The sequence below is a fragment of the Phoca vitulina genome, unplaced genomic scaffold (assembly GCF_004348235.1).
Source record: "Phoca vitulina isolate PV1807 unplaced genomic scaffold, GSC_HSeal_1.0 scaffold21, whole genome shotgun sequence".
Taxonomy (NCBI): Eukaryota; Metazoa; Chordata; class Mammalia; order Carnivora; family Phocidae; genus Phoca; species Phoca vitulina.
In genome coordinates, this window is record NW_022589724.1 from 1,330,589 (window position 1) to 1,354,845 (window position 24,257).

The 24,257-nt window shown below is 50.6% G+C and overlaps 2 protein-coding genes across 5 annotated transcripts in view; both read right to left on the reverse strand.

Moving 5' to 3' along the window:
- The window catches only part of TRIM14 (tripartite motif containing 14), a 33,918-nt gene extending 19,716 nt beyond the window's left edge, over positions 1–14,202 (reverse strand). For both annotated transcript variants that reach the window (XM_032418361.1, XM_032418360.1), the window contains exons 1-2: positions 13,825–14,202; positions 10,996–11,091 (exon numbers count right to left, since the gene is read on the reverse strand). In XM_032418361.1, the coding sequence (XP_032274252.1) occupies positions 10,996–11,091; positions 13,825–14,040 (312 nt within the window). In that variant the 5' untranslated portion in view covers positions 14,041–14,202. The remainder of the gene's footprint in view (positions 1–10,995; positions 11,092–13,824) is intronic.
- A 1,483-nt stretch (positions 14,203–15,685) lies between these two features.
- CORO2A (coronin 2A) overlaps positions 15,686–24,257 on the reverse strand; it is a 52,579-nt gene continuing 44,007 nt past the window's right edge. For all 3 annotated transcript variants that reach the window (XM_032418746.1, XM_032418743.1, XM_032418744.1), the window contains exons 6-12: positions 24,105–24,221; positions 23,249–23,353; positions 22,421–22,517; positions 21,505–21,617; positions 21,056–21,146; positions 19,620–19,879; positions 15,686–18,605 (exon numbers count right to left, since the gene is read on the reverse strand). In XM_032418746.1, the coding sequence (XP_032274637.1) occupies positions 18,474–18,605; positions 19,620–19,879; positions 21,056–21,146; positions 21,505–21,617; positions 22,421–22,517; positions 23,249–23,353; positions 24,105–24,221 (915 nt within the window). In that variant the 3' untranslated portion in view covers positions 15,686–18,473. The remainder of the gene's footprint in view (positions 18,606–19,619; positions 19,880–21,055; positions 21,147–21,504; positions 21,618–22,420; positions 22,518–23,248; positions 23,354–24,104; positions 24,222–24,257) is intronic.

The following is a 24,257-nucleotide window of genomic DNA, read 5'->3' on the forward strand; positions in this document are numbered from 1 at the left end:
CCGGACTTCGCTCTATTACAAAGCTGTCATCATCAAGACAGTATGGTACTGGCACAAAAACAGACACACAGATCAATGGAACAGAACAGAGAACCCAGAAATGGACCCTCAACTCTGTGGTCAACTAATATTCGGTAAAGCAGGAAACAATGTCCAATGGAAAAAAGACAAATGTTGTTGGGAAAATTGGACAGCCACATGCAGAAGAATGAAACTGGACCATTTCCTTACACCACACACAAAAATAGACTCAAAATGGATGAAAGACCTAAATGTGAGACAGGAATCCATCAAAATCCTTGAGGAGAACACAGGCAGCAACCTCTTTGACCTCAGCCGCAGCAACTTCTTCCTAGAAACATTGCCAAAGGCAAGGGAAGCAAGGGCAAAAATGAACTATTGGGACTTCATCAAGATAAAAAGCTTTTGCAAAGCAAAGGAAACAGTCAACAAAACCAAAAGACAACCGACAGAATGGGAGTAGATAGTTGTAAATGACATATCAGATAAAGGGCTAGTATCCAAAATCTATAAAGAACTTATCAAACTCAACACCCAAAGAACAAATAATCCAATCAAGAAATGTGCAGAAGACATGAGCAGACATTTCTGCAAAGACATCCAAATGGCCTACAGACACATGAAAAAGTGCTCAACATCGCTCAGCATCAGGGAAATACAAATCACAACCTCAATGAGATACCACCTCACAGCAGTCAGAATGGCTAAAATTAGTAAGTCAGGAAATGACAGATGTTGGCGAGGATGCAGAGAAGGGGGAACCCTCCTACACTGTTGGTGGGAATGCAAGCTGATGCGGCCACTCTGGAAAACAGTATGGAGGTTCCTCAAAAAGTTGAAAATAGAGCTACCCTATGACCCAGCAATTGCACTACTCGGTGTTTACCCCAAAGATACAAATGTAGTGATCCGAAGGGGCACCTGCACCCCAATGTTTATATGAGCAATGTCCACAATAGCCAAACTATGGAAAGAACCCAGATGTCCATCAACAGATGAATGGATTAAGAAGATGTGGTATATATATACAATGGAATATTATGCAGCCACCGAAAGGAATAAAATCTTGCCATTTGCAACGACATGGATGGAACTGGAGGGTATTATGCTGAGCGAAATAAGTCAAACAGAGAAAGACATGTATCATATGACCTCACTGATATGAGGAATTTGAGAAACAAGACTGAGGATCATAGTGGAAGGGAGGGAAAAATGAAACAAGACAAAATCAGAGAGGGAGACAAAGCATAAGAGAATCTTAATCTCAGGAAACAAACTGAAAGTTCCTGGAGGGGAGGGCGGTGGGAGGGATGGGGTGGCTGGGTGATGGACACTGGGGAGGGTATGGGCTATGGTGAGCGCTGTGAATTGTGTAAGACTGATGAATCACAGACCTGTACCCCTGAAACAATACATTATATGTTAATAATAATAATAAAAAAACCTCCCAAAAACAAGAGTCCAGGGCTAAGATGGATAAAAAAAAAAAAATTGATCTCAGAAAACGTTTTCACACATGCATGAACATTTGTGTGCCGAGATGCTCACTACAACACTGTTGGTGATAAAGTTGGGCAAAATTTTCGATATGGGAAGTATATATATGTTTATTATATACACTATGCGGCATTCATACAATGAAATAACAGGTAATGATTTAAAAGAAGGCAGTGTTCTGATACATGCTATAATATGGATGAACCATTAAGTCATGCTAAGTGAAATAAGCCATGATTTCCTTTTATGAAATATGTACAGTAGGCCAGTTCACAGAGACAGGAAGTAGATGAGAGGTTGCCAGGGGCTGGTGGGAAGGGAAGCGATTGCTTAGTAGTCCAGGAATAACTGTTTGGAAACATCCACAAGAAGACTTAAGGTGTAAGCTTAAGGCTGATCATGCAAATAGTTAAAAAGAACGAGAAAGAGAGAGAGAGAGAGAGGGAGAGAATGGGAGGAAGGGAGGGAATTCTGGCAATGAAACAAGGAAGTATGCTGTCTAGTGGTTTGGGCCACATTGATTCAAAGTGAAAATGGATCCCACACTGGAGTGGGCTGGGGCCAGGTGAGGGCCTGAATAGTCTAGTTGAAAAGGTTAGGGACTGGGGACAGAAGGAACTTGGGCAGCGACGAAGCCCACTCAGGGGAGAGTGGGGGATTCTGTACCCGGAGCGCCGGCTGCTGCGACGCCATCTGGGCCCAGGGCGCCGGAGGCCTGTCCGGGTCCTGTGGGGGGTGAGGAGCCCGCGAGAATGGAAAGAGCGGTTTGCTGATATCTCAGTACGACTCTGGACAACGCTTCTATGGGCGCCTCTCGGGGGCATCCCACTGCTCCCCAACCCTGCCCTGTCCCTGTTAGCTATGATGTCCTGGCGACTCGGGCAGGTGGCCGTGGCCTTGCCCGGTGGGGGCGGTAGAGACGGGTGGCCCCGTCAGTGTCAACAGCAGCATGGCCCGGCCGCGTCCTCATCTCCCCACTCCCGCCTGTCCCATCACGGGCCCCCTGACCCTGTGCTGTGGTTCAGTCCCTACAGCTCTGGTGGGTCCCAGGGAAAGGCACAGAGCCAGGAACGGAGGCTGTTGGTTTCCCTCCCCAGGGTGCCAGGCTAGGCCTCGGTCCTCAGGTCCACTTCCTGCCCTTCCCCCAGCCCTGCTTGGCGGGGAGAGGGGCTGACTCCTGCACATGAATTTCCAGGCTCCTCCTTCAGGCTGCGTCTGGTCAATGGGAGGAGGAACTAGAGAGAAGTGATGCGGAAGGAGCAGCCAGGGTGTCCGTCCCACCAAGACAGCGTCTCCACGAGAGGCTGCAGGGCCGCGTCCCCTCTACCCTCCAGCTCCCGCATGACAGGCCTGCTCTGGTTCCGGCTCCTGCCAAGGTGGCCCCGGCCCCCTGCTCTCCGTCACCCCACGTCCTCCCTCGTCTACGCAGGCCAGGGGTGAAGGTGCCTCCCGCCCGTGCTCCCGCCTCGCCACCCCTGGCCGGCTTCTCTGCCTCTCCCACGCTGTGTCACCATTCCCTGCATTCGTTCCCTCTGTCCCAAACCCTCAAAGTGACTTCTGTCTTCCTGGGTGGGCCTTGATGAATACTACTGTGGCCCCAGGTCCGCCTCTGCCTTCCTGTGGGACCGGTGATGACTTCTCTTCCTGGGTGCCCGCATCTCCGAGGGCCACTTCAGCTCTGTCAGTCTATGCACATCCTAGCTCCCTACCAGATCTGGGTTCGACAGACAGTAGCCAAACTTATCTATATATTTATTTATATAGTACATATATTTATACAATTTTTCCCCACTTATAAAAGTATCAAAAGCTCCCTGGGGAAAAGTGGGAAGATTCCAGAAGAAGAACATAACCACTTTGCTACCCTGTCACCTGATCCTTGCTTGAGTTAGGGTAGCAGGCAAGGGGTGAGTTTCCCGTCCACCTGCATGCCCTGGCCCTCTGAGGAGCCATGATGGGGAAGGAAACAGCCTATCAACAAGAACGGCAGAGAAAATCATTTCATGGGTGTTGGTTGAGGATAGGCCTTCTTGATGGTTCTCTGCAAAGACGTGGTTGGTGAGGACTTGTTCACCGGCTTCTGAACAGCGGACTTTGGACCACGAGTTTATTGGCTTTTGTTTGCTTACAGAGGTGTTTCATGGATTAATTTCCAGGCGCATGGCCTTTTTCCCCGGCACCGCCCCTCCGCAGGCGAGCACGGAGCAACACAGCTGTCCCTGACTTCTCTGCTACAAAGTACATGGTCACAGTTCGGCAGAGCGCATGACAGTCCTAAATGTGTGTGCCCACAGAGCCCACACAGGGATGTGTCCAAAGGGAATAAACAAAACATGTTCACTGCGGCGTTATTCTATGTTAGTGAGAAACTGGAAATGATCGAAATGTTCAACTTAGGAAAATGGCTTAATCATGGTAGATCCGTATAATGGAATATACAGTTTCTAACCCTGACACTGATAAAGAACTTTCCATGACACAGGGAAGTATTATGACCTTAAGCCACAACAAAACCTCCATATATAAAGTGACATATAGTTCTGGTCGATAAGGGGAGAAGGAGCTGACGTGGGAATCCCCCTTGCTCATTCAAACACACAGAAATGCTGATACACAATGGGCAAAATTTTAAATTATATGACTAAGCTCAAAAACAAAAAGCAAACCCACAAAGGACGAAAAGCAGAAATCCTTAGTTGCCCAAAACAAAGAGGGAACTTGCTGGCAGGGCCGTGCAGAAGCTGAGCTGAGTGACCGCGGCAGGGTGGAGTGTATGACAGCCACTCCACACTGGGGGCCCAGCTGGCTCGGAGGGGGCTCTGGGTACCTGCCACCTGCACCAAGCCAGGAGCACAGAGCACCGCGTCACCCACGAGCCAGGCACGGGAAAAACTCCACCCACTGGCCTGGGAAAGGGGCAAGGCATCTTTTTATTTTTTTTTAAGATTTTATTTATTCATTTGACAGAGAGAGAGGGAGAGAGCACAAGCAGGGGTAGCGGCGCGGGGGGGGGAGGGAGAAGCAAGCTTCCCGCTGAGCAGAGAGCCCTATGTGGGGCTCGATCCCAGGACCCTGGGATCATGACCTGAGCCAAAGGCAGACTCTTAACTGACTGAGCCACCCAGCCGCCCCAGGGGCAAGGAATCTTGTCAGCCACCTAGGGTCATGGGCAAAAAGAGAATCACCAGCAAAACAAATAAACCAAACAACAGGACTGTACTGAGAAGAATGCAAGTCTGAGTTCATGGACCCTCAAAATTGAAAAATTCAGGGGCGCCTGGGTGGCTCAGTCAGTTAAGCGTCTGCCTTCGGCTCAGGTCATGATCCTGGAGTCCCAGGATCAAGCCCCACATCAGGCCCCCTGCTCAGTGGGGAGCCTGCTTCTCCCTCTGCCTGCCGCTTCCCCTGTTTGTGCGCTCTCTCTCTCAAATAAATAAATAAAATCTTAAAAAAGCAAAAACTGAAAAATTCATATAAAACAGGTCTGGAACTACTGAAACTGACAGAGTGCCCTGCAGGAGCTCCAGCCACAGGGCTCTCAAGCTGTGCTCTCACAACCCTAGGCATACAGGACGCCACGGAAAACACCTGCTGAAGACAAGAGGATGATACAAACGACAAATCACACAAGGAAACGAACCACCAGGCCTTACCTCCAAAGTGGGGACATTTGTATATTAGAACCGTATAGAGATGATAGTAGAGTTGTATAGATATATCTCTGTATTAGAGTTGTATGGAATTGTATAGAGAATATGTCTCAAACTATAGAAAAGCGTATACCTGTACAGAAAAAAAAACACCCTCAAAATGTGAATAGTGGTTTGCTTGAAGAATGATTTTTTTTTAAATTCCAGTATAATGAATGTGCGTTATATAGTCTCAGGGGTACAACACAGTGCTTCAGTAATCCCACACATCACCTAGTGCTCATCACAGTAAGAGCACTAGTAATCCCCATCACCTATTTCACCCATCCCCCTATCCCCCCCCCCCACCTCCCCTCTGGCAACCACGTTTATCGTCTGTAGCTAGGAGTCTGTATTTTTGTTTGTCTTTTTCCTTTGTTTGCTTTGTTTCTTAAATTCCACATATGAGGGGCGCCTGGGTGGCTCAGTCATTAAGCATCTGCCTTTGGCTCAGGTCATGATCCCAGGGTCCTGGGATAGAGCCCCACATCGGGCTCCCTGCTCCGCGGAGAGCCTGCTTCTCCCTCTCCCACTCCCTCTGCTTGTGTTCCTTCTCTGGCTGTGTCTCTCTGTCAAATAAATAAATAAAATCTTAAAAAAAAAAAAAAATTCCACGAGTGAAATCATATAGTATTTGTTTTTCTCTGATTGACTTATTTCACTTAGCATAATACCCTCTAGATCCAGCCATGCCATTGCAAAAGCAAGATTTCATTGTTTTTTATGGGTCAATAATATTCCTTCTATATATACTACATCTTCTTTATCCATTCATCAGTTGATGGACACTTGGGTTGCTTCCATATCTTGCTGTTGTAAATAATGCTATAATAAACATAGAGGCGCATGTATCTTTTTGAATTAGTATTTTCATATTCTTTGGGTAAACATCCAGTAGTGGAATTACTGGATCATATGGTAATTCTATTTTTAATTTTTTTTTTTAAGATTTTATTTATTTTTTTGACAGAGAGCACAAGCAGGCAGAGAGGCAGGCAGAGGGAGAGGGAGAAGCAGGCTTCATGCTGAGCAGGGAGCCCGATGCAAGGCTCGATCCCAGGACCCTAGGATCATGACCTGAGCCAAAGGCAGACGCTTAACCGACTCAGCCACCCAGGCACCCCTCTATTTTTAATTTTTTGAGGAGCCTCCATACTGTCTCCCACAGCAGGTACACCAGTTTGTTCCTTTTCCTCCACATCCTCACCAACACTTACTGTTTCTTGTGTTTCTGATTTAAGCCATTCTGACGGGTGTGAGATGGTATTTCATTGTGGGTTTTCTTTTTCTTTTTTTTTTTAAGTAGGCTCCACAGTCAAAGTGGGCCTCGAACTCATGACCCTGAGATTCAGAGTTGGATGCTCTACCGACTGAGCACCCAGGTGCCCCTCGTTACAGTTTTGATTTGCATTTTCGTGATGGGTAGTGATGTTGAGCATCTTTTCATGCATCTGTTGATCATGTGGATGTCTTCTATGGAGAAATGCCTGTTTATGCCTTCTGACCACCTTTTAAAAAAAAGATTTATTTATTTATTTGGGAGAGAGAGAGAGCATGCGTGCATACAGGACCGTGGGGAGGCACAGAAGGAGAGAATCTTCAAGCAGACTCCCTGCTGAGTGCAGAGCCTGATGCAGGGCTTCATCTCATGACTTGAGATCATGACCTGAGCGGAAACCAAGAGTCGGACGCTTAACCAACTGTGCCACCCAGGCACCCCTGTCTTCTGCCCACTTTTAATTGGATTTTTTGTTTTTTGGGGGGGTTGAGTTGTATAAGTTCTTTATGTATTTGTATGGAACCACAAAAGACCTCAAAGAGCCAACAGAATTTTGGAAAAGGAACAAAACTGGAGGTATCATAATCCCAGAATTCAAGATAATCTATAAAGCTGTAGTGATGAAAACAGTATGGTACTGGCACAAAAATAGACAAATAGATCAGTGGAACAGAACAGAGAGCCCAGAAATAAACCCACAACTATATGGTTAATTAATCTAAGACAAAGGAGGCAAGAATATGCATGCAATGGGAAAAAAACAGTCTCTTCAACAAATGGTGTTGGGAAAACTGGACAGCTTTGTGACAAAGAATGAAACTGGACCACTTTGTGACATCATACACAAAAGTAAATTCAAAATGGATTAAAGACCTAAATGTTAAAGACCTGAAACCATAAAAATCCTAGAAGAGAGCACAAGCAGTAATTTCTCTTACATCGGCTGTAGCAACATTTTTCTAGACATGTCTCGTAAGGTGAAGGAAACAAAAGCAAAAATAATCTGTTGGGACTACATCAAAATAAAAAGCTTTTGCACAGCAAAGGAAACAATAAAACCAAAAGGCAACCTCCTGAATGGGAGAAGATATTTGCAAATGACATATCCGAGAAGGGGTATGGCTGAATTTTTAAATCTCTGTTTCTTGACCAGGAATGGAAACATAAATGCCCCCAAGAGCCAGGCTGGTAACAGTGAGGGAGGTGATCAGGTGGGGGCTGGGAGACCTGGAGACAGGTACCCTTCTTGTGGCGGTGTCCACTGCTCAGGCCTGACAGCTCCCATGTGGGAGTGCAGGCCTAGGACAGCCACATCTTCCTACTTTTCTATATTTAAATTTTTCTACAGATCAACCAATGAACCAACCAATCAGTCCCAGCTTTAAAATGCTGACCACTAATTTCGTTCTTCTTAGTACCTTCTGAGGGTCACTGAACTGTAAGTCTAATAAACCGTGTGCAGGATTTGTATGCTGAAAACTTCAAAATGCTGACGGAAGAAAACAAAAATCTAAATAAATGAAGAGATATGCATTCACGGATGGGAAGATAACATTGTAAAGATGTCACTTCTTACATGCTGAATACAATCCTTCCCAAATCCCAACAAAGTAGTAGAGCTTATAGACAAGATCCTTCTAAAATTTAAATGGAAAGGCAAAGGAACCAGAACAGCTAAAAGGATTTTGAAAACGAATATAGTGGGAGGCATCAGTTATTTCAGGACTTATTCTCACCTCTAACAATCAAGACCATGTGATAATGGTAGAGGGAGAGACTCATAGATCGATGCAACAGAATAGAGAACCCAGAAATAGCCCCACCTAAGTACAGCCAACGGATTTTCAACAAAAGCAATTCAATGGAGAAAACATAGTCTTTCAACAAAAGGTGTTGGAGCAACTGGATATCCATAAGGAAAAAAAAAAAAACTTGAGCTAAATCTCATACCTTATACAAAAAAGTAACTCAACAAGAATCATGGACTTCAATGTAAATGTTAAATTATAAAACTTTTAGGAAAAAAAAGGAGGAAATCTTTGGGATCTAGGGCTAGGCAAAGAGCTCTTAGTCATGACACCGAGGGCACAATCCATAAAAGAAAAAAAAATGGATAAACTAGACTTCTTTGAAATTAAAAACTTTCACTCTGCAAAAGCCCCTGTGAAGACAATGAAATGTCAAACCCCAGACTGGGAGAAAATATTCGTAAGCCACATACCTGACAAAGGACTCCTATCTAGCATAGACAGACAACTCTCCAAACTCAGCAGTAAAAAAAAAAAAAACAGACAAACCAATCTGGAAGTGGTAAAAAAACATGAAGAGGAGACCTCTCACCAAAAGGACAGACAGGCGGCCAATAAGCACATGGAAAGGTGTTCAGCATCACCAGCCGCTGGGCAAATGCAAATGAGGACCACTGCACACCTGCCAGAACGGCTAAAACACCAACCTGTGCGAATACTGCATGTGGGCCAGCAAGAGCGGAAATGGGATCTCTCATCGCTGCTGGTGGGAACGGAAGATGACACAGCCGCTCTGCACAACGTTTTGGCAGCTTCTTAAAAAGCTAAACATACAAGCTCCATAGGACCCTGAACCAGCACTCGGCATTTATCCCAGAGAAATGAAAACTACGTCCACACAAAAACCTGCTCAACTACACAAAAACCTACACAACTGCTCAAAGCGACTTTGTTTGTGATAGCCCCAAACCGGAAACAACTAAAATGTCCTAACATAGATGAAAGGTTCAAATTAAAAAAAAAAAAAGGCGGCACATGCGTACTACTGGATGGCTGGGATATTATTCAGCAATACGAAGGAATGAACTACTGATAGACAAAACAACTTGGATGGATCTCGAGGGCATTATGTTGAGTGAAAAATATCTCAAAGGTCATACACCATATGATTCCATTTTTATGACATTCTTAAATGCCGTAATTATAGAGATAGAGAACAGATTAGTGATTGCCTGGGGTTAGAGACTGTTGGGGGGGAGGAGGCGGGGTGACTACAAAGGTGTTGCCTGAGGTAGATCTTGGTGGTGATGGGATCGTTCTGTATTTTGGTTGCTATTACCCGAATCTACCAGTATGAGAAACTGACATAGAACTATATACACACCTCGTCAATTCTGGTTTTGATGTCACAGTGGAGTCAGGGAAGATCTAAGCCTTGGGGCAAGCTAGGGGAAAGGTACACTTCTCTGTTCTACCCTTGCAACATCCTGTGAATCCGTAATTATTTCAATATAAAAGTTTAAAAGTTGGAGAAAAGGTTCAAAGAAAGAAAATCCCATATCTTAGATGAAGCTGAAATGTACCCCTTAGGCTCTGCACACGGGTCCTAATTCTTTCCTTGAGGGCCCCCAAACCATACCTGCCGAGAGATTCGCAGAGTGACCCCATACCTGGATTCCGTCCTTCTGGCTGAGCGGCCCAAAGCACCTCCCCCATCCCTTCCTGAATCTTTTCAAATAGATGTATTTGCCTGAGCCCCCGAGAAATGTCCTTGGTAACATGAGGGACACTATTAATAAGGCAGCTGGGGCCACAGGTGTAAACCACAACTGTCCCCAGCACGCTGGGGCATGCAGCCACAGACCACGCATGCTGGGCCAACAGGGGGCCAACCCCGTGGCCTGGCCTGGGCATCGGCATCTCCACTCTGCTGCAGGCCTGGCCTCAGGACGTCCCGGGTCCCAGCTACTCCCACGGCCAGAGCCAGTCTCTCTGCCTGACTGTGGGGGTCGGTCCAGGGTTCACAGAGCCCTCAGGGGGAGAGGCGCTGGGAGGGCATCCCACCGCAGCCCCCATTTCGAGGATGGGGCAGCCGAGGCTGAGAGGGCAAGGGACCAACTCAGTTCGCATAAAAGGACCAAAAGACCCAGAACAACTTTTTTAGAGTCAAATGGCAGCTCAAATGGTAACATCAGTCCCAACTTCCCATTTCAAGCCCACGACAGAATCCATTTAAATAAACAGTGCTATGAAAGGAGAAGCTTGAAGAAAGTACTTACTTATGGAAATATATTTATACCCTATTTATGTTCTTTCAACAAAGCAGTGACACCCAAAGAGCTATTTGCACCTTCTTTACACTGCATTTTGCTTTGTTTAAGGTGACTTGGGGTGCAAGGGATGGACGACTAGTCCCTCTAAGAGAATGGCCTTGGTGGTGGCGGCAGGAAAGACTGTTCCTCCATTTTGTGAGGCGCTGTGGGGCAAGACTAGGGTGCTGGGCAGAGGTAGATCCACACGAAGCTAACAACACAGAAGCTTCAGGCTCCTCTCTGGCCCGGCCCCTTCATGGTCTTACACCTGATTTTGTGTTCTTTTTCTTCAAAAGAACCTCCCTAAATTCTGGAAGTCCCAAACCCCACCAAACCGGATCTGCCCCTTTGAGGTTTTTATTTTCCCTTGGCTCCACACTGAGGAGAGCCTTGTGTCCGAGGGGAAGTGTGGACATCTCAACTAGAGTAAGGAAGAAATGTCCACTTGCCTTGAGCTTCTCAGCAGCCTCTTCTATTTGGGTTATGTTGCCAACTTGCTGATGCTTCTTGGCTTCCAACTGCTTTAAACATTCTTGGATGAGTTTCTGTATGTGAAGGAGTTAGGAAAAATTAATACTGTGACTCTTGAGATAACAAGCCACCCCGGGGGTCATCTCCCACCCCTGTATTTTGCTTCAGTTGAGGTATCTGAGACTCAAAAGGTGAGATGACTGGGCCCAGAGTCACGGGGCAAACTGGAGGATGAGCTGGAACTAGGGTCCCTCTGATCCTCAGAGGCCCACGTCAGATATTCTTCAAACCTTGATGCCCCCTCCCTTTTTTCTAGAACAATCCTACTATGACCTGATTTTCTCAAATAGGACCTTAAGGCAAACAGCTTGGGGACAGGGGAAGAGCATTCACTTACAGAGTCAGTATTAACTGAGCACCTACTATGTGCCAGGCCCTGTCATAGGGGCTGCCCTCGTGGAACGTACATTCCAGGGAGCCTGTGGCCCTTTGGCCTGGACTGGGGTTCAGAAAACCTGCATGTGTAAGGTCTGTGGGGGTTCATGCTCCCATCTCTCTCCCACCTGAAATGGCTCCCATCCATATCTCTGTTTTGTGACTGCCGTTTTTCCACAGGTGTGCTCTGCGACCCTCTTCCCCACAGGTCTGACCTCACCTCCATCTGGGCCTTCTTACGGCTGGCCTTACACTCAGCTGCGGGGCCCAGGTCTGGCTGCCCAGTCAACTGAAAGCTTCCTGAGGGCAGGCCTGCTCCATTCCTGGCTCCGCCCCCAGGGACCAGGGAGTGACCGAGAAGCATCTGCTCAATTGAACACAATGACCAAGGGCTGCCAGCTTCGAGTGGACAGCTGGAGCCACCCAGGAAGCTGTGAGGACCACCAGCCCCAGAGTCACACGAGACCTCCTAGATCTGAGTCCTGGTTCCCCCTTCATGGGAACCGAGCGAGTGACTTCACCGCTCTAAACCTGTTTCCTCAGCTATAAACATGGAGCTAACCCCATAGCGTCGCCACAGAGAATGAGAAGTACACAGAGCGCTGGGTGCAGTGCTTGGCAGGCACTAAGTACTCGACAGAGTTCTTACTGTCATTGTAACATCCAACAAGCATTTGCTGCTGTGGGCAGCTGTATTCTAGGTAGTGGGTGGGGATGGGGACACAATGGTAACCGAAGTACAAGCCACAGCCTCAAATTCCAGGAGCACATCCTCACCCCACTGTGATTTCTAAGCCTTCAAGTCTAGCTGCTGTCCATCACCCAAAGATAGCCCAGCCTCCTGGTGCCTGGGCCTTCCAGTCCCAGGATGCTTCTCCTGTCAATGCTACCTGGTAAAATCCTACTCAGCCTTCAAGGACAGTTCCAATGGCACTCCTCCAGGAAGTCTTCCTGGGCTCCCTCTTCCTATTTCACATTGTCTTCTCTCTGGCTTCCCAATTACAATACTTACCACACTGTATTGTCACCATCTGTTCTCACCCCACCAGCCAGTGAACTCCTCCAGATGAGGGAAGAATTGATCTATTCCTTAGCTCATGGCACAAGGTATGTGCTGAATGGATGTTTGATGAGTGGATGGAAGGATGATGGATAAACACGTGAGTGGGTAGATGTGTGAACACAAGATGAGTTCACAGGTAGGTAGGTGGGTGGGTGGACCTGCCCCTCAGACACCCAAGCCCTACCTCTGGAAAGCAGCCATGTTAACTCTGGAGACAGCCTCTGAGGAGCTATTATTATTACAACCATTATATAGATAAGAAAAGGAAGACCTTGGAGGCAGAGGCAGGCCTGAAACCCAGGACTCCACCAACTGGACCAGCCCCCACAGGGCCCATTTTCATCCTGGAGCTCCAAGGTTATCACAATGTGAAGAGAAAGGTCATTAATCACAGAAGACTTCTAGGAGGAGGAAGTGGTAGAATCTACATCTGTCAGAGACAGGAGGGCCTGCCTATCCCAGGGAGGCAGACGGACTTGACCAGAGCCACAGAACAAGTTGTTCCCAAGGCCGGAACAAAAGTCTAGAGCCCCTGACCACTATTAGGATTCCGCAGGGGTGAAGGCTCCAAGGTGAGAACGGGCCAATGGGGGCAATCCAGCTGTGGAGTCCTGGGCTGAAAGCCAGCCTCAACTTCCAGAACCTTCCTTTTCTTATCAATAAAATGGCTGTCACAGCTCCCCACAGGCTGTTAAATGCGTGGAACAGGAACTGGCACGGGGAGGGGAGGGGGGGCAAGGGCGGAGCGGGTGGCTGGAGGCGGCTCCTAGGGCAGGCAATCAAGCACTTCCCCAGCCCCCGCCTGTGAACTCCAGGAGAGAAAACCAGAGATGTCTGTGTGGCTTTTCATCTGCGTTAAAGGGCAGACCTGGGGCGCCTGGGTGGGTCAGTCGTTAAGCGTCTGCCTTCGGCTCAGGTCATGGTCCCAGGGTCCTGGGATCGAGCCCCATATCGGGCTCCCTGCTCCGTGGGAAGCCTGCTTCTCCCTCTCCCACTCCCCCTGCTTGTGTTCCTGCTCTCACTCTCTCTCTCTGTCAAATAAATAAATAAAATCTTTAAAACAAAAGGGGGGGGGCAGACCTTCTTCCAACCCAAGGGCAGTGTGGTGGACCCGCCGTGGTGGACGAGGTCAAGGACATGTGCGTATCAGCGGGGGCTCCCAAGTTCTCACTCCCAAACCCACCTCCTCCGAGGCTTAACTGCCCGTTCGCAACAACCCTGCGGCTCCAGGCCTAACCAGGACCCGGCCGCCACCCCGGCACGCCCCTCCCCGCCCGTTGCGCCCCCCGCGCGCCGCCCGCGTCCCCACCTGCACGTGCACCGCCTCCTCCAGCGCCAGGCCGACCGGGTGGCCGCGGTGCGCACCCAGCACCGGGCAGAGCGCGCACACGCAGCGGCGGCAGCGGCGACAGAAGAGCTCGGCCACGCGGTCGCCGTGCTCCGGGCAGCGCCAGCCGCTCGCGTCCTCGCGCTCCGCGGGGCCCGGCTCCCCAGGTGTCCCGCTCTGCGCCCCTGCGCCCGCCATTCAACCTTCGGGTTCGGGCGGCCGCGGTGCGGGGGAGGGGCTCCCGCGGAGAATCGAAAGCTGGGCGGTGGGGCGGGGCGGCCCCGGGCCGGCCCAGCTCCCGCAGGAAGGATTGCTGCGCGCGCCCGGCCGGCAATAGCGGCCGTCTCGGCGCCATGTTGCCCCGCGGGTTGCGCGCCCGCCGCATCAGCCCCGGCAGCTTCCGCGGCGCGGAGGGTCAGGCCCCGCCTAGCGGCTCGGAGGTGGCGGCAGCCGGAGTGGGGCTCGCTCCCGGAGGGCGGGCTTAAAGGAGGTGGGCTTCCCCGCCCAGTCTTGCGAGTCCAGTCACTCTCGGAGAACTGCAGCCCTGTTGGCTGTGGCCTCCCCGGTGGTGTGCGTGACCGACACCTTTCACTTCCCCTTGATTCTCTCTGCCCTTTCCCCAGGAGAAATCACCATTCCCACAACTGTCAGAATCACTCTGGAAACTCTGATTGCCCCGGGCTGTCTCCGTGTCCACCAAATGTAAATTGGTACAGCCAACATGAAAAGCACTATGGAGTTTCCTCAAAAAATGAAAAATGGAACTACCCCATGATCAGCAATCTCCCTTCTGGGTATATATGGGAAGATTATGAAGTCAGTATCTGGAAGAGGTATCTGCACTCCTGGGTGCAATGCAGCATTATTCACAATAGCCAAGACGTGGAAACAACCAGTGTCCTTCCAGGAATTAATGGATAAAGAAGATGTGCTGTGTGTATATACGGTGAAATGTTATTCGGACCTAAAAAAGGAAATCCTGCCATTTGCCACATGGATGAGCTTGGAAGACTTTATGCTCAGTGAAATAAGCCAGGCAGAGAAAAACAAATACTGTTGAGTTTCACTTATATGTGGAATCTAAAGAAACAAAAACAAAAACAGTTGAACTCCTAGCAACAGAGTGGAATGGTGGTTGCCCAGGGCTTTGGGGGTGGGGTAAAGGGTACAAACTTTTAGTTGTAAGATGCCTTAGTTCTGGGGATCTAAGGTACAGCCTGGTGACTATAGTTAATAATACTGTACTGTATACTTGAGATTTCCTGCGTGTAGATCTCAAGTGTTCTCACCACACACTGTGTGAGATAATAGATGTGTTAATTAACTTGATGGTGGTAATCATTTCACAAGGTATACATATATTAAATCATCACATTGTATATCTTTAAAAATCATGTACCATCTAAATATATACAACTTTTGTCAATCGTTATCTCAATAAAGTTGGGGAAAAAAATTCTCAGTTCCTATCCTTGGCTCTTAATACCTTTGATCCCTGCCCTGTCTATGCTCTCTACCTTTTGTTTCCAGACCAGGGAATAGGCGGTTTTCTCTGCTTGGGACCTCTCTTCCCCAAATACCCTTTGCCCTGCCTACTTCTATTTATCCTTCAGGTGTCTGCCTAAATATCACCTCCTCCAGGAAGCCTTCCTTGCTTCTCTCCCAGAGCAGCCCACACTTCCCCCATCCTGGCCCTCCTCTTCCTTCCAACCATGACTAAAAACTTCAGAGGGCAGGGACCAAGTCTGTTTTATCTATTTCCCAGCCTGGTCTCTGGCCCAAACAAGTAGATACTTAATTGGTATTTGTAGAACAAATCAAGAAAAGGAAAGCTCCAGGTATTAAAATGTCTAGGCAGATGTTGTTTATTATTTTGTTACATTCTTTCCATTGTACGATTTCACATCTATTTATTTTCACTTTTATTTCTTAATTTTTTTTTTTTACAAAGGTAAAAGGAATTTCAGAAACATTAAACTATTTCAGGCACGGTTTCATATTAAAAGCATAGATCTATTTTTGATTTCCTTCTTCCCTCTATGATATAATCTTAAATTTAGTTTCAGGAAGAACATTTATTGTAGAGCTAAGGTGGATAAGCCCCAATGCTCATCTCCCAGTGCTGTCTTCATTCTCAGAAAGCTCCTGAGTCAACAGTCAGGGGGCTCCCGGAGTATGGAGTAAAGAGATGAGTGCACATTCTGTTTGCCCTGAGTGTGCGGGCCGGGCCCTACAGATGCTGGGCAATTTCTACTTCATCAGTCAAGAACATAAACAAAAAGGCAATTTTAAAAAATGGCTTAAAAAAATATTCGATAAAAATTACCTATCCCTCTCCCTTGCTGTGAAATAATTTAAATAATTTATTCTAGTTTAAAAAAAAAGCAAACCCAAAAAACAAGTTTGTTCACGGATGCCTTCACATTGTTTTTAAGCATGAGGTCTGGGTCCCTTAAGGGGTAGGGAGAGCTCGAGAAGGTTCTGTGCAGAGGAGGCATTCGGGATGCTCCCCAGACTCAGCCCCACCCCCTGTTTGCAGCCAGTGCCGGTGGGAGGGCTACTTCTTCCTTCTCTGAGAATGGCATGGGGATAGTGTCATTATTCTGACCAGGGGGAGGATGCCTGCCCGGCCCATGTTAGAATTAGAGCTGGGTGTGCCAGGGAACCCCATCCAGGGGAGTTCTGTTCCCTCACTACCCCTGGGATTTGGCCTTTGGTGAGCCCCAGTGACCAAGTCAACAAGATAGGGGATGAGGGTGTCTGGCATGTGTAGGCAGACAACGGGTCAGAACCATGGCTAGGGGAGGGGGCACTCAGGGGTCCAGAGCCCTCATCAAGTTGTAGCCAGGGGTCCCAGAGAGACATGGGATGACGCTTCCAACCTGGACTTAGAGGATGGGGTTGGAGTCCCGGAGCCTGTCTGATGCTCACTGTCCTCGTCTCTACTGCAATTAGGTACAGATGGGCTAGCCCAGTGGCTCTCCATCCTCACTGTACTGCAGAATACCTGGGAACTTATAACAACATACACAAAGCCAGGCCCTACTCTGGAGATGCAGCTTCAACTGGTCTGGGGTTGGGACTGGGCATCTGTATTTCTCGAACCCTCCTAAGAGGACTCTCATGTACAGCCTGGATTAAAACCTACCAGGTTAGGTGGCCTCCTCCCGTCCCAATCTTAGCTCCAGGACTGCCCTGTGCAGTGGGCAAAACCCCATCGCTTGCACCTCCTCAGTAAGGAGGGGGTACATTTAATTTCCAACATTCTCCATCTCTAGCTAGGCTGCTGTACTGACCACTGAGAAAGAACCTTAGCGAATGGGCTCAGAACACAGACTCCCAAAGGAGCGACATATAAAAACTCTCAGGCTAGAAGGGAACTTCAGGGTCATCCGGCCCTACTCCTTGCCTAGTGCAGTCCTCCCTCTCCAGAAGTGGGTGGCCATGGGGCTCTGCTGGCATCCTGCAGTGCTGGGGCTCCCTCCCTCCTGGACCAAAATCTGCCTATATCCTCCGGAAGCGGGCAGGCTCTGTGGCCTGAGGGCTTTGGGGGTGGCAGTCCGTGGTCATGGGAACCACTCTGATGTCTGCTCCCCCACATAAGGGATAGTGTCTGCCCATACTTGGCTGATTCTTGTTGAAGAGAGGATGGTGTTGGAGCCTCCTATCTGTGTTCTAGCACTGGGCCAAAGCTTGACTTATTTCCCCGCAGTTAAAGCTCCTCTGCCCGATCACCAATGTCTTGTGAGTTCCTACAGCAGACCCTGATCATCACCCTATAGGTAGTTTTCCTCAGGTCACGGCCAAGGTTTCTCGTCGCAGGTGGCAGATCCTGTAGAGGGCAGCACACCTCAGCGACCCCAGGTTCAGATGGAGAAATTGAGACCAGAGAGGGAAGGACTTGTAAGAGGTCACTGCACAAATAAGGGGCACAGCCGAGGCCAGAATAAACGGATTCCTGCCCTGTGGGCTGAGACTGCATCGGACCAGAAACAGCAGAAAGAGACCCAGCAGACCAGAGGCTTGACCCAGCCCTGTCATGAACCCTCTGCGGATCTTGATCACTTGTCTCTCTCTGAGCCTCAGTTTCCCCACCTGTAAAATGAGGAAGTTGGGCCAGATCACTGTTTTTCAAACTTCTAAAGGTTTTTTCAGAAGCAGAATTACGTATTCCACAGAAGCCAATATACAAAACAGAAAGAAAGGGAACTGTCTGGTTGGAGCAGGGTGGAGGGGGGGGGCATGGCCCTCCTGCTTAGGCTTCCTCCCATTCTGTGGACCACAGTCTGAAAATCACAGGCAGCTTCCCCTCTTAGGTCCTTCCAGCTCTAACTTTATACAGTGTTCTTTCCCTTGAGAAGTTACAGCTCATCGTGGACCCTTAAACACAGAATTAAACAGAAGGCAAGTTATTGTCTAAAAAGAGTCAATTCAGACACTTGTTTTGAGAAGGCAAATAGAAAAACGGCACCACATTCCTCCCTCTAGAATCTTTCAGCAACCAAGAGTTTTCGTTTTCTGGTAAAAAATATAGAAATAGTGGTTGTTCTTGGGGGACTTGTGGTTTGGTTCTGGACCTCCCCACGGAGCCGAGTGGTGTCCCTGAGGGCGGGGAGGGCAGAGGTCTCTGCTCAGAACCTCTCTGAGCCCATCTGCGAGTTTTTGACCTCCAGTTCCAACTGTTTGGCCTCCACCTCGCGCTGGGTCAACAGCTCCCGGAGTCTTCGGATCTCCTCCTGCTGTCGATAGAACATCTGCAGCAGCTGGGAAAGCACAAACAGAGGGAGTGATCACTCCATGTCCCAGGATGTGAGGGGTCAGAACACCAGCAGAAAGGACCAAACTTTGCCCCCTTTTCACACAGAAAGGTGGAGGCGATGAACACGGCTGAGGCTCGAGGGAGCGACCATTGCACGGGCCTTTATAAACCCTCTTCTTCACCCAATAAATGGAAATTTTAAACAATTCGATGTTTCAGACCTTTTTTTGCTTCCTTAGATCCCCTGTGGACTAGAGGAAAGGATGCTTGGCCCTGAAGTCTGGAGACTGGAGTTTTCACCACTAAACTAGCTAAACTATGTGACCGCAGGCAAGTTACTCATCCTCTCTTGAGTTTCCATTTCCTCCTCTAGGAACTGGGGGTCAGAAAATGAGCCTGGGCATTAGCATCACTGCTGCGCTGTAGAGAATCGTAGCAGATGCTGGGCGCTCCCCCTAAGGATGTTCGAGAAGCCATGGCATGCTCACCACACCCCTACAAGGGGGTAGTGTTAGCACCGCCCCCCACCCCGACCTGTGCCACTGTGGAAACTGATGCTAAGAAAGATCCAGCCCCTGGCTCTGTGGTCCTCCCGTCACTGATGCTGAGCAGAGGCAGGCTCAGAACTCTGTGAGATGCCGGCCCCTGTGTTTTTAGCCACTCCATACTGACTCCCAGGGATGGGGGGTGAATTCAGTCAGGGGATATACCACAGTGCCCACCACAGGTCCTGGGACGCGGTCGGCACTTAACAAATGTCGACTCTGAAACAGAAAATCCTAGGGTCAGAACTGGGAGGGACTCTAACACCAAATCAAACCCTCTGCATCTTGTAGATGGTTTTCCGCCATCTGGATGTAAACCCGCCATCTTGGCAGACATACAGCGCTCACTGCCTATTTGGTGAATGAAGTCACAAAGTGAGTCAAGCGGCCAGGCCAGGCCCCACAGCTGGTTGTTGTCACCCCTCATTTTCTCCCCACCATCCCAGTGCAGGCACCACCCTCCTCGTTCACACCTCGTTCTCTGTCTTTGGTGGGGGACACTCCATGTCAAAGCCGTTTGTGAGCCGAGCTGTCTTCTCTTCTGGCCTGTGTTCAGCTGCTGCCTGCCTGGGCACCTTCTCCTCCAGCAGGGAGAAGGATCTCCGGCCATCTTCTACAACCACCTTCCCTGTTTGGTTGGAGGGGGCCGTGGGAACGGAGGGGGGTCTCTCTGGGAGCAGTGGCTGGGGGCTCAGCAGCTCGGAGCAGGGCCTCAGGGACACCATGACTGGCCCTGGGAGGGAAGCAAAGGGCTGTGTGAGGCCCGAGTGCTCATGAGCAGATGCCGACACACACAGGCACAGAGCCACGGGACAGGAGTGGAACTCTGGCCACATGCAGACGGGAGCCAGCCCGCACACCGGGGCAACCAGGGTGCAAACACACACTCATGTGATCATCTAAGCGAGGCCTGGTTTCCAGGGGCAGCAGAGTGCACGCCCTGGAGCTGCCCCCACACATGACAAATGCCTCCAGTGAAGCCTCGTCCTTGCTTTGTAGGGACAGTCCCATACACATTGCGCTCCACCATCTACCAGTTCATGAATCCTCCCCACAGCCCTGAGAAGCAGGGGAGGCAACCTATCAGTCACAGAAGAGGCAAGAGGCCCAGAGAGGAGCAGACCAAGTGTTACCCAAAGGGCAGGCAGAAGGAGAAGGAGGTCCCAGGCACAGAGACAGCTGCCGGGGTGGGGCCGAGGAGCACACATTGCCTCCCCTGGGCTGGCCCTTAGGTGGACAGGACCGGGAGGGCGTCAGCACAGGGAAGAAGGGCCTGGGGCGGGGGCGGGCAGTGGGGAGCTGCTGCCTAGAGGGTCTCTTAGGTCGAAAAGTAATTGAAGGGGCGCCTGGGTGGCTCAGTCGTTAAGCGTCTGCCTTCGGCTCAGGTCATGATCCCAGGGTCCTGGGATCAAGCCCCGCATCGGGCTTCCTGCTCCGCGGGAAGCCTGCTTCTCCCTCTCCCTCTTGTGTTCCCTCTCTCGCTGTCTCTCTCTGTCAAATAAATAAATACTTAAAAAAAAAAAAAAGAAAAGTAATTGAAAAGGTGGGTATGGGAGGATGGGCAAGGGCACCCAGCTGAGACTATCCACTCACTCCGCACAGCCTGGAGTTTCAGGAAGTTTTCCATGGAGCAAAATCCCTTGATTTGGAAAGACTTTCCGGAGCCACTTGGGACAACCCCTCCCTTCTTTGACCCGTGTGTGACCATCCTAGCCACTGGGGACTGACTGTCCCAATTTTAGTATATGTGCTGCCGAAGCGAGCACTGGGGACTGACTGTCAAGGATCATTTGGCTGGGGTTATGGGAGAATACAACTATAGGCCACGCCCCTCTCAGCTACTTGGGGCCACTGGACACTCCCATTTCCCCTCACATTCGCATGGGGCCTTTTGTCTGCGCCCCCTCACCTTTATTCATGCCACGGAGCCACTCCTGGGCTGTCAGAGACGGCCAGGCTCCTGCCGTGGGCGGGTAGATGTCCTCTTGATAAGACTCCGACTGTAGGAGAAGCCAGGACAGTGAGGACTGGGGCGGCAAAGGGGCTGCCCAGATGGGAGGGCCCTCAGGGATCTGGGGTCCAGGCTTTCCCCACCTAGGAGTTGAAGAAACCAAGGCCCAGGGAGCCAAGGGACATGCCCAAAGTCACACAGCAACTCAGGAGCAGAGATGGGGTGGGACTCAGGACCCTTAGCTCCCAGCAACACTGCACTGACAACGAGAAAGGCCTTTCCCTGAGGAGTGGCCATCAGCCTCCTTGCAGCTACCCCAGGGGAATGGGCTCCGGGCTCCACGTGCCAGGGCCTGTGCTCTCCAGGAGGGGTTCCCGCCTCCCTCACAGATGGCCACACACCCTTACCCGCCGGGGTACAATCATGGATATAGGCTCAATGAGGCCTTTGCTTGCAATCAGCTTGTAGAAGCGGAAGATCTCGCAGGAGGTGACGTTGAGACCTCTCTTTGGCATGACACCTGCGGGCAGATGGCCAAGGAGGGCTCAGAGGTTCCGGCTGGGCTGGAGTCACAGGGACCCAGGGTGAGTGGCAAAGCCAGACTGCACATCTGGGCATGAGCAGAGAGCACCCTCCTCCCACCACCCTTCCCTCTACAGACAGTTCATGAGCAAATACCTATGCTGGGCTGGGCCCTGTGCTGGGAAAATGGGGTTAAAGTAATCAGACTTGGTCCTCACCTCCAAGGACTTCAGTGATTTTAGCTAGACTTTACGGGAAGTGTGCTCTGCTCAAGGCCCTCCCTCACCACCCCCTCACTTGTGCCTGAGCTGCTCTGAACAGAGCTCCTGCCCCTGTTTTCTGTTGATTAGTGCTAGCATGGTGTCTTTCTCCTTCCCTTTGCCTTTAATCTAGCTGTGTCTTCATGTTCAAGTGGGTTTCTTATAGACAACGTGGAGACGTGTCTTTTTTTTTTTTTATCCCCAGATACACTTTTAAAGCAGGGGCTCTCCTAGGTCACTCTCTTATGTCATGGCTACTGTTGTAACTGCTCCACCTTGGCCTAGAACGCCTTCATGCTCTCCCTATGCTGTGCTCTGCTCCCCTTTTGGCTCCTCAAGTGTTGCCTCCTCTGGAAAGCCTTCCTTGACTTCCTGCTGCTTGCTCCTAGAGAACCTCCTGCACACCGCCATCAGAGCTCCCACAGAGTCAGTGTTGATCCGCCATCTGCCCTCCCGAATGGGGGCCCCTCCAGGGCGGGGCCCTCATCTGACTCGGTCCTGTCTCCCCAGGCCCCACGTGGCCTCAGTGTTCCATACTCACCCATCCCCTTCTGTGGGCTATGGGAGCGGTATTCTGTCAGGTAGCTCAGGTGAGGTTTGTCGGCGCTCACCTCATAGTAGCGGATGTTTCCATCTCCCTGAGGAGGGGGAGGGTACAACTCAGAGCCGCTTCCCATCAGCCCCCTCCTGGCCCCCCGCAGCCATGCAGCAGAAACCCGGTGTTACAGCGACAGAAGAGCTGGCAAAGCCACTCCACACAAGAGAACACCAGGGAGCTGTCATCAAAGCAGCAGGGGGTCCTCATTTTAACACTCGATCCCCCCAACCATGACCCAAAGCCCACCTCTGTGCCTCCAAAGCAGAAGCTCTGGGAGCACAGGCCTGAGTCCCACTCCCAGCTGCACATAAAGGTCAGGAGTGGTGGGTCCTGAGATCATCCAGTGGGTCTCACCGCTGGGGCATTTCTGGTTGTCGCTGTGCTGGTGACTGGGGAGGGGTAGGGGGCAGGGAGCGCTGCTCCAGGCATTGGTGGGTGGGAGCTACGATGTCAAGTACAGGATGGTCTCACCCAATGAAAACCTGCTCCACCCCAAATTCGAAGGTACCCCTATTGAGAAACACCAATCGTGCCTCCTCATCTGGCCCCAGAACTGAGGAGCGACAAGCTTGGGGTGTCTGACCAAAGCCCTGGCCCTGGGTGTTCCCCAGAAGCCAGGACAGTGGGATGGGGTACCGTGTTCACCACAGGGAGATTCCTGCTCGTCCCTATCCCTGCCCTGCATCCCAAGAGCCCCCGGAGGCTGTCTGGCCAGCAGTAGGGTTAGGCTGGGGAAGTCCTGCTCCCTGCTCCCTCCCATGCCAGGCTGACCTTCCCCACCACGTAGAGCATGTTGGTGTCCGCGTCATAGAAGGGAAACAGCACGCCTGAGGAGCCATCCAGGTCCATCTCTGAGAGAGGCTGGGAGAGGTTGTCCTGCAAGGAAAGGGAGACCAGGAAGGCCTGTGGGTCACTCCTGGAGGTCCTCAGTGGTGTTCTCGGAGATGGGAATGCCTGCCAGGGGGCTCTGGGTGAGTGTGAGTGTGAGTGTGTGTGTGTGTGTGCGCGCGTGCATGTGCATGTGAGAGGGAAGGAGACAGAGGGAAAGAGACCACCGCCTTTTATTCTGCCGGCATTTTGCCTTCAACCCATCACCTCTCACACACCTGCTCGCACGCCAGCCCTCCGCCTGTTTATTTGTTGTAAAAGATGAAGGAGGAGGTTCAGAGAGAGGAAGCAATTTGTCCGGTCTTTGAAACTAGCCAAGGGCTCCTTCAAATCAATACTGCTTGGCTTGGCCCCTACCCTCACTGCCCTCAGCCGCGCCCCCTGCCCACCTGCCTTAGTGTTCGGTTCCAAGCCCTTGCTCCAGCTGTTCCTTCTGCCCAGAGGGACATCTCCTCTCTCTCCCCCCACCCCCCGCCCTGTCCTGGTCCCCGGAGTGGCCACCTTCCCCCGACCCTGACACTCCCTCCTTGAAGGAGATGATGCACAAGGTCTGGGCTCGCTCCCTCCGGCTGTTGGCATCCCCCTGTTTTTCATCCCTGCATCCTTAGCACCAGGCAGGTTCTGCTAAGTACATGCTTGAGCAATGAACAGGGCATGAATGAAGGAGTGAATGAATGAAGCCAGCACTCGGCTGAAAGGCGACGGCGAGGGGCAGGGCGGGGTTGCACGGGAGACTCACCTGGTCCCACACGGCCAACTGCCGGTTGTTCCATCGGGATGTGCCCGTGGACAGCAGCTTATTCAGGTGCCCCAGAAACAGCACTTTGTTGGCCCGGTGCTCCGTGCAGTTGGCTTCCTGGACGGACACGTGCGGTCAGGGGCTCGCGGGTGG